Raw genomic sequence first — 10,970 nt, forward strand, 5'->3', positions numbered from 1 at the left:
GTGTACTTCCCTCTGGTGGTATAATAGTAGGGACATTTATCAGCATTGGTGTATTTTCCTCTGGTGGTTTAATAGTATCGACATTTATCAGCATTGGTGTATTTTCCTCTGGTGGTATAATAGTAGGGACATTTATCAGCATTTGTGTACTTTCCTCTGGTGGTATAATAGTAGGGACATTTATCAGCATTTCCACCAAGTAGTTTTACTTTCAGCAACATTTTAAGAATACACAATGACTTTAAAGTAAACATATCAGAAAACCAGAAAAAAAACTATGTATGTCGACAATATTTTTGAGTATTTTGAAGGAGCTAGTTTACTATATGCTTGATTAAGTGTTGATTTCTGGTCCTAATAACCAAATTATATAAAAGTGTATACAATTGTAGTTCATTACTGTAGTATTTACAGCCTTTCCGGATTAGTCGGCAGACAAACATTGTCAATGATCAAAGAAAATATTAAAATTAGCCTCAACCCTAAAATACACAGTGCACTTTGTCTTAACTACACAATGAATACACACTGGGTCAGGTCAACTGCAGTACCTAAGGGGAATCGGCTTTTGTTAGGTACACAAACATAGTAGCATCCCAAACCTCATACATGTAGAAATGTTGCAAAGATTTACCGTTGGGAGTTTTGATACGATTAATCCTGAATGGCTGTATACTCCTTAGCATCATCAGCTAGTAGAAATAAAAACGAGTTTTATGGTGAACCAATTTGGGTACTTATCATGTTTGAAAACAAATTACTTAGTATCAAAACTTTATCTGAAAATAAACCACCATGGGTAGTCTTTGTAAAGAATCAAGAAAAATTCCAGATGCAACCTCTGGTGTTTTGAAAATCTCTGAAACACTGTCAAAATTGTACCAATTGTGGTAGGGTCATGTTAGATATGTATTTCTCCCACCACACATAATTTTGGTCAAACAGAAAGTTGCCATTGCTGACAAAATATGAGGACAGATCTGAATATAAGACTGTTGTTTCTCTATACAGTGATAGAGTCAGGGGACCAGCTGGATGGAATACTAGACGCAAAGACCATTCTGCTGGTGAATCACCAGTCCACCTCGGACGTCCCCGTCGTCATGTCGAGCTTTCAACCCAAAGGCCTTGCCACAGGACACATGATGTGGATTATGGACTATGTTTTTAAATTTACAAATTTTGGTTGGATTTCTCATTTCCATGGAGACTTCTTTATACAACAGGTTTGTGTTACTTCAGGATATAAAAAACTGTTACATTGTATAAAGCCAAATAGAAATCAGTTTTTTGGCTCCCTACCCTAGATTTTGTTGGAATAGAAAGCTGACCCTAAACTATTAACTTGGACGTTGACCCCATTATTCAAACTTTGATTTATTGATGGTGTTAATGTCCTTCTTACTTAGGCCTAAGACATGCACTTATTTTAACGTACTTCATTGATAGACAAAATGACTGACAAACTGGCACATACTTGATAGCATTGTAGCGACCCTTGGTACAAGCACTTAGATCGTAACATCACAATACACTGTAAGTACATAACCACTACTTAAGGAAGTCAACATCACACGTTGCACATGAGGACATTTTCTTACAACTTAGGAAAGAGGGGAGGTAAAGTTAAACTTGATATGGTTAAGAGGATGCAGCTTAGGGTAATGAAGAATAATCAGGATTAGACAGCATGGCCCTTTTGAAGCCTGATTACTTTACAATTTTTTTTTGTCATGTTCATTTTCATTTTTTTTTAAATAAAGTATTTAACCTGTAAATTAAGGACTCAGAATAGGTAAGCAATACAATTGTAAAATGTCTGATTATTCTTAAAAAAGCATTTTGAAATATTTGTGTTAACCTTTCAAGGCTTTGAATATCAGACAACAAAAAATTAGCCGCATGAAGTATTCTTGTTCTTATTCCACAAATCTGTGACACGTATTGGTCTAAGAATATAACAGTCTGGACTTTGCATTATGCTTGATAGCTCTGCCTACATTTTTTGTCAAATTAGTGATGGGTAATCGGTTTAAAATCCTTACCAGAATCGGAAATTTCAATTATCACTCCTAGGCCCATCCCTTCGCCAAACAACATAACAAATCATACCAAACACTTACATATCTTCTTCCACATGTGTATTATAATGATAAAGACATCACCAAAAATGTGCCATCATGCCCGTGTTCAAACTCTTATATTATTGACGGTGATGTAATGGGGGGAAATTGTCACGTTTCAGGCTGTGGTTAAAAGTGTGCATTGGATCTGTTATCAAGTACAAGATAATGTAAACTGTAAGTGTAAGCACAATTTACTTGTGTTTGTGTTAATGGAATTCAAAACAATATTCTTTCTGACAAATGGTTATTTTGAAGACCTATGTTGTTGTCTGTTGTAGGGTAAAGTAGGTCGCGAGGAACAACTTTCACTCCTAGGAAATCATCTGAAGACAATATTTAAAAAATCTCTTCAAAAATGGATCATTTTATACCCTGAAGGAGGATTTTTGAGGAAAAGACGCAAGAGAAGTCAAGCGTAAGTGACCTGACACAGAAACATAACAGTTCATTTCATATACATAATTCTAGGGGGAAAATATATACATATTGTTAACATTCCCTCCTCCATAACATAACTTGAAATGTTGTTGTCAGTTTTAAAAGTTGTTCTGTGACTTTTTCTTTTTTCCACATTCCGACCATACACAAAGTTTGCATAGCAGATGTATTTTATTTCTCTAGGTATAATATGTCAAAGGTGAAACTGATCACAGTTTCTAAAATGATGAAATATTGGCTAATTCAATCTATTTTCCTATCAAAGCTTCGCCAAAAAGTATGACTATCCAGTGTTACAACATGTGACGTTGCCAAGACTTGGGGCGATACAGGTCGTCATCAACACATTGTGTGAAAACAATCATCCTGCTGCTGGTAAGTCCTGGCTCATAGTTGTGTAAGTCCTGGCTTATAGTTGTGTAAGTCCTGGCTTATAGTTGTGTAAGTCCTAGAGTTGTTTGAGGAGAATTTATTATACTCTTATCAAAAAGAACACTTTTTAATGCCTTAATGCCAATGTGACTTAGTTATAGAAAAAGTAATAGAAAAAGTAAGAGAGACATTGTGGAATGAAAATGCCGACCATTCTGTGTCCCTCACAACAATCACTTTATGATTGACTGTTTTGATTTTTGACACATTCATGACAAGTACAGGTTGGCAATAGAGAAAACGTCTTGTATAAGTCAATCTTTCTACAGATACCATTTTATAGTTCTCACATTAGAATAACTGCTTGTACTGTGAAATATAATATAATTTATAAAACGATATAAATATATTTTCATTAAATATTTGTAAGGGCTATTCCATATTTTATCATATGGGGAGATGGGAGGCACTTGTATTAATATCTTATGGGGTGGGGTGTAGGTTTAAAACCAGATTTCGCCACCATTCCATATATTTAAATCACCTTTAAAGATTCTGTGGGTGATGGGCTCTCTGAAAAAGTGCCTCCGACCCCTCCCCTATGACAGTGGTCATATATATTTGATGTGTATGTACACGGTTTGTCCTGATATGACCCGATGTGTTGATGAGTTGGACAATCAAATGAATTAAACATGCCTAAGATTTGTTTCTAAACATTTTAATTCTGTAATACCTGCTTTGAACGACTAATCTGTCTCATAAGTGTCAGAAGACTTTGTAAATGAAATGAATGTTATATTGAACCTGTTATCAAAGACCACATTCTACCCCAATTGTGTCGGGACATAAAAGGTTTTGACATTGTTTACATGTTCTCTGTCCAGTACCTAGCTAAAGTGATGAGAATATAAATACATACTTCAAAAACATATATACGCACAGTTCATGTACATATCTTCATCAGGTATTTTTAAACTTGTGTAAAACCATTTTCTCTGCAACCTGTCACTTAGAAAAAAATTAAATGTTTTTGTTTTTGTTTGAACAGAAGAAACAGAACCTGAAGTGAACCATCAGTCAAAATCGACAGGGATTAAATGGATTGTAGATATGACGATAGGCTACCCCGGGGCCGAGCCGCTCGACCTCCATGGAATGTGTATAGGTTACTGGGCACCACGCGACATCTCTGTACATTACCGCATCTATCCCATAAAGGAGGTACCCACTCACAACACACAACTCTTCACATGCTGGCTCTATGACCGCTACCACGAAAAAGATCAGTTCCTTGAGGAGTTCTACACAAATAGTGTCAATTTTGAAGAAACTGACAAAGAAAATAGAAAGTTTCCACGCATGGAGAGACGTAGTGTTGATATTGATCCAATCAGCCTGATATTTTTCCACTTTTTCTATGCAACCTCCACATACATTTTCTGGTGTAACCTGTACTCGCCAATACTAAGTTTAGTGTCTTGGTGCCTAGCCTTTGTGTTCTAACCACTGGTCAGGTGGTATAGGTAGTTAGCATAGCTTTGCATTTATTCATCATACAAGAAAAGTATTTTACAAAATTATCATTGACATTTGTTTCTGTATATCAAATACATGTCATATTTTCTTGTCACTGTTTTTAAAACTACATATTTTTCGTTTCTTTTATGCTCACTGCAACAAAGATAGGGAGTGCATACTGGAATCAGAGTGTCTGTCTGTCCGTTTGTCTGTACACATAAGTTTATCAGGACAGCTTCTGCTAAAGTAAACATAGACTTCAATAAAACTTTGTCCAATTCAACAGTTTGCAGTAGCTATTACAAGCAAAAGTTAACATGAAGAGATGTGGGGGTGATATAACCTAACATTCTAGTTTTGTTTTCATTGCAATTTCTTTAAACTTGAAATTGTGTTACTCTTGTTGTTGAAAGTTGTTATTTTTAAAGCTCTTTTGTTCTTTATATGAAAACGAAATCACTGGAGCATGTGTGCACCAGTGTAGTCATGGGGTCAGTCATCTTGATAAAAAACCTCGGGAGACAGATCACATTTGTACTGAACACTGAGAGACAAACTGTATCATGTATCTAAGGGGAGATAATTCACCATACAGTTAGATTTTCACCTTGCCAGGAGGGAATACTATTAGTATCACTTTGGAAAGGCATGAAATCAAAATGAGGTATTATTGTGTTTTACTGTAGGCTGTAATAGTTACAGTGTGTAGTGTGTGTGTGTTTTACTTAGTCAGTATGAGTGCAATAAAGAATTATTTTGTTCCACTTGCCCAAAAGCTTTACATTCAAATTCAGTTTATTAAAGTATGTAATAGATTTTAGAGCCAAAGACAGAAAATCTAGTCATCTTATTCAATAGCTTAAAATAAATAGCTTAAATATTAGTTGACTGTGTGCACCTGTAGAGTGTTTGCCCTCTGAACTTTCAACAAGAAATGCCTCTGTTGCATGTATTGACAAATATTATATTTACCTGCTAACTTGTGGAACTGTACATCACTTAGTTGTGTTGTATTCCACGTTGATCTGGAGCAATATTCTTATTGTGTTGGATATGCAGCTTTCAGATTAAGTCAAGTATCATTGGAGGGAATAAATATGTTTACATTCTTTCCACCAATTATCACTTTTTCCACAGTTCACCCAAATTTGTACGTGAATATCTCCTTGGATAGTGAGGTGTCAGCACTGTTGGGTATCATGCTCCACTACAGTGTTGTGGCCCTTTGTTCACTGTCACATTGTCAAGGACATACCATTTATATTTTACTTATATTTTGTCAATCTCTTACACTCACCTGATTTTGTATTTGAGTACCCCTCGGAATGGTGGAGTACTGTTTACTGAAATCGGGCCTCGTGCCCCCACTATACACAGTGTTATAGCCATTTATTTTTGTTTGATATCAAAGTTTGTCTAATGGTGGGGTACCATGAATTACATGCAATACTTTGCTTTATTCCATTTGAAGTGTTTCTTGATCAGCTATGTTGTGCTAAACCGATGTTATGTTTACAGCAGGATGTATAAAGTAAGCTATACCGGTACATGGCTTACATTTGGTGTGAACAAAGTTACAGCCAGTATCTCTGGCATTGTTAGACTTTCATCCAAACAAACAAAAATGTCTAGCCTCTGTAGATATCTATAATTTATTTCAACTTTGAAGCTCATTTGACCTCATGATCTTGAAAGTGGGTCAAGGTTATATATTTGAACAAACTTTTTGATGGACTTTATACCAACATGCCAAATAACTTAACTGTAAATTAAGAAGATGTCAAAAACATGCAAATCAAATATGTAATGGTAGAGACCATAATAACCGTCCTCTCAGCACCTGCCATTGATACTCTGTGAGCGCAAGAAGTGAGAGGTAACATAAAGAATCAATATGACTTATAATGCAGTGTACATGAATTAGATTTAACAGGTCTTGTATTTTAGCTATTATATTTTTGTTTTTAGCTCAATTGTCGATACTGCTTGTGGTAATTGAATATCATGTGGGTTTCCATAACAACTCCATATTCCATTGTTGCAGATGTGTAATAGGGACCAAACCTAGCTACATTGACCCGTACATGTTTTGAAGAATGCCCTTCATTTTTCTACATCAGGATCACCAAAGCATAAAATAAAAGAATATGAAAGTCTGTCACTAGCCCTATCACCACTATAGACCATAATGGACTCATCCAGATCAATGCATGGTAGAGTCTACTAAAGTTACATAGGGGTGAAAGGATTACCCTTTTTTTTAAGAGAGAGAGAGAAAAAATCCTTTTTTTTGTGTGTGTTTCATGTTTTACTTTTTAATGTTTAATTTTCTATGATAAAAGAACATATTACAGCTTGCTCTGAAATATTTTTAAACACGGCATTATTATAGCCAGTGTTTTATTAGGTGTTTATGATCATTGTCAGGCATGGGATGCTGGTCCACTTACCATAAGGGTAAATCAGGGATAATTCTGAAGGGGGCCATGCCATTGACCCCTCAAAACTGAAAAAAGACCACTCCATGTTCCAATTTTCTTTTAATTTTACATAGAATAGCCCCTCTTAATTTTACATAGAATAGCCCCTCTTAATTTTGATATTGACTAAAAATTGCTGCAATGGCCCAATGTTCTCAAAGTCCAGGATCTGTATAATGTTACCTTATTTTTCTTTGTACCATTCACATTTGTCAATAAGTGATAACATGTCCAAATTAACGTTAAGACATGTATAAGTGTGGGAATCTTTTATAAAGAAGATGCATATAGCAGTGACTTAGGATATCTCATAAACAGCTATAATATTTCTGAGACACCATCACCAGACTTGATCTTGTTTACTTCATTTATTGGATTAAGAAGTAAATGTTTTAATATAACAATTGTAAATAAGTTGTGAGGTCAAATGAATACAGATATTTATAAATCAGAATGGTCACCAAATGTGTCATAGAAACATATAGGACATCCTTCTATTTATAGAAACTGGTTTGTAAAGTGAGTGTTATGTCTTTCATGCATCAAAGACTATCATTGTATATTTAAATATTCCTCCACATGTCCAAACATTTAACACTTCATCTTAAACATTACAGTTGGCCATGTATATTCCTTCGTACTTCTGACATAATGTAATCAAGTTATATTTGTTAGTAGTATTATACCCAAATCTAGATATAAAGCACAGTGATAAACTATGTCATATGGGTGAGAATAAGGCAGAACTCCACCAAATGTAGGCAGAGCACCGTAACAATTTTATTACCTACACAATGCTGAAAGTGATGTGTTTATAGAATTCATGTTTCTTGAGTCCTATAAGATACAAGAGGTCAAAGAATTTCTTGTAATAAAAATAAATTTAAAATTTGAAGTTGTACATCATTTTAAATTGACAATTACAATCATGTGTACCAGGTTTGTATGCTGATATTGGGTTCTACCTCAGAGAGCATTTGTTGATATATCTAGTCTACTGCATTCCAGTGATAAATTCTCAATAAAATATTGAATATAAACAGAGGAATTAGCTGAACACACATTATTGTAATACAAAGGCAGTCTTATACATGTAGCACAATACATATTCATGTTTGTGTTTTACAATAATAAATGGCATCTGATATATGAATGTGAGGAACTTCGTCAACCATACATTTATAGACACTAAAATCAGGTTTATGATGTGTGATAGTAGCAGTAGTATATGATGTGGGATAGGAGCAGTAGTATATGATGTGTGATAGTAGCAGTAGTATATGATATGTGATAGTAAGACTTTGATTATAGTTCAGAACAGTGAGAAATTCAACTTGTAAACTTTTTTTGATTCAAAGAGGACCTCGTATGGATCCATGTGGATGTTACACCTGTTGCAGTGTGATCTTGGCACCCTGAAAAACAAAACCATCCGGTAGTATTTTCAGCCTTGTGTGACCATTGTGTAATTTTTTATCCAAATCAGCTGAAGACTGAGGTCTTCATAACGAACGCACTGACATGTTTGCAGTATTTACATGCCAGTCGTCTTGAAAATCGCAGATGTCTGCAGTTATGTGTGGAGGATATGGCTGCTACCAAACATAGAAAGGCGATGGGGATGAGTATTATGTGGACAAAATTTGGTCACATAATCTTATCACGCATCTGGCTATAGAGGGAAACATGGAAATACTGGCATTCTCTTTTTTTGTTTTTTGTCTGTGAATCAAAAATATGTAAAATAACCTGTTGCTGAAAATGTGGTTATTGTAGACAATTAATAGAAATGTCCTCGGTACTGTAGGTTTTACACTGTACGTCCATCAAAGTGGTTTAAATTTGGTGTAATCAGACTGTAAATGTGGTTATTGTAGACAATTAATAGAAATGTCCTCGGTACGGTAGGTTTTTACACTGTACGTCCAACAAAGTGGTTTAAATTTGGTGTAATCAGACTATAAATGTGGTTATTGTAGACAATTAATAGAAATGTCCTTGGTACTGTAGGTTTTTACACTGTACGTCCAACAAAGTGGTTTAAATTTGGTGTAATCAGACTGTAAATGTTCTACAACTGTACACATTATATTCAAAGTCATTGATTAGTGATAAATTTCATTTCATTTTTTAAAATATGGCTTTCTCAATGGAGAAACTGCAGACACTGGAGTGTATACATATATCTGTGTGGCCGACAGAAGGCAGCCTATAGGGATAATCACTGGCTGATCCTTTTAGATCTCAAATGTCCACATGCAACTGAATACAAAGTACTTACAATAACACTAATTTAACCTGTGTATGAAACTCAATAAACCGCTGGCATCTTTGATTTTAGCACCTTTAATGGTTTCTGTGAAAATACTCTTAAAGAAGTGCTGTAATATTCCTGAGATTTCGTACAAATTCTTAATTTATCAATTCCTCACTTGAGGGCGATTTATGGAGCTGGTCCCAAACTCAATATGGCTGCCAGCAGGTATCTCTGGTTTCACACGGATGATTCTGTATATTTGAGTCCAGTGTAGAGGATCTTTAATGATTCTGTATCGGTAATAAACTTAACTATTCCAAACAACATATTTAAAGAAGTTATCCGATTGTCATAAAACTTGTGTAGCATAAAAGAGGCGGCTGTAATCTTACAGGCAATAATGCTTTCTCGCCATTTCTGGCAGGAAAAGATGGCACTTGAAATAAAATTGTCTGGTATGCTTCTTACCAAAGTCCCTTGTCCAAGTAAATTCAGATATTTAATGAGGCGTCTGTGATGGCTTTGAGATAATATCTTTTGAAAGAAACTGGAATGCAATGAAACTGCCTAGCATATTATTCCAATCAAAGCCTCTTGCTCAATGCCAGGTGAAATTTGCAAATATTTAATGCGGCTACTACAATCTGATCAGCTTTTCATTCCTTCATCATGGGTTTATTGCAATAAGCCATTATGTCACCTAATTAAGTGGGTGACACACCCACTACCGTGGCATTCTTAATGTTCATTGTTACTGTATATCTTTTTTTATTGTCCACGAGTTTAGTAATCGGCTTTTAGTTTGATATGTATGTTTACAGTACTGTGTCGTTGACAAGTGTTAGAAGAATTTCTGTGAATTGAACATTTACATGCATGGTTATATATTGTTTCTAAGGTTTTCTATTATTTGTTTGTTGTTTTATAATTGTCAATACATGTTAAAATAGGGTGATGTATTTTCAGGCCATGAATGTATAATCACTTTTACTGATTGGTCAGTGACATAGTGTAACCAAGTTGTATTTGCATCGTATATGCCGTTATTGCCTTATTTCATTCATCACACATATATATAATATATAGAGATACATTTTTAAGTCATGGACTATTTTCTTTATAGACAGATGTAATAGAATATAGATGTGTAGAGTACACATTGTGGAAGTCATTCTCTCCAGTACACATCTTAGTTAGCTACAACCTGTGTTTTATTCTAACACATTCTATATATGCTTTGTAGCTTGAATTTTTAAACAGTAAAATAACCTCATAGAAAGATATATGTTATACTAGTTTGGCACCATTTATAGCTATCAGGATAACCTCCCTTTGCTACCAGACTATGTTACCTTTGCAAGACACAGAACCAAATATTTTTTAACAAATTTTGGTATAGTTCCATATTTTGGTTTGGAAATCAACATGCTTATTTTAAAATATGCTTCACTTTGATAAGGGGAGGTAATCAATGGTGTCCCATTATTGCCCGTTTCTTGATACCTAACTGTTTCCTTGTTCACATTATAGTTATTCTATGTTAGCTATTTGTTGCTTCTGTTTGAGTCAGGCTGTACATTGTGCTTTGTATTAACTATTTGCCACATGTATAATTCAGTCAGGTTATGAGATGTGTTTCTCTATCCGGCGTTTATGTCTCGGTATGGGTATAAACATGATTTGTGTTCACCGTTTGTAGCATGTTTCAGTTAGGTTATAAGTGTTTCGTTAATGAATGATTTATCAATAAATTTATCAACACAACCTTTTAGTCTC

General features: G+C 34.7%; 1 protein-coding gene across 1 annotated transcript in view; it reads left to right on the top strand.

Moving 5' to 3' along the window:
• The window catches only part of LOC110459282 (acyl-CoA:lysophosphatidylglycerol acyltransferase 1-like), a 19,715-nt gene extending 13,011 nt beyond the window's left edge, over positions 1–6,704 (top strand). Inside the window, exons 3-6 of the mRNA XM_021511465.1 lie at positions 1,012–1,226; positions 2,405–2,541; positions 2,830–2,939; positions 3,988–6,704. Coding sequence (XP_021367140.1) covers positions 1,012–1,226; positions 2,405–2,541; positions 2,830–2,939; positions 3,988–4,442 — 917 coding nt within the window. The 3' untranslated portion in view covers positions 4,443–6,704. The remainder of the gene's footprint in view (positions 1–1,011; positions 1,227–2,404; positions 2,542–2,829; positions 2,940–3,987) is intronic.
• The last annotated feature ends 4,266 nt before the right edge of the window (positions 6,705–10,970 follow it).

Source organism: Mizuhopecten yessoensis, unplaced genomic scaffold (assembly GCF_002113885.1).
Source record: "Mizuhopecten yessoensis strain PY_sf001 unplaced genomic scaffold, ASM211388v2 scaffold9997, whole genome shotgun sequence".
Lineage (NCBI taxonomy): Eukaryota > Metazoa > Mollusca > Bivalvia > Pectinida > Pectinidae > Mizuhopecten > Mizuhopecten yessoensis.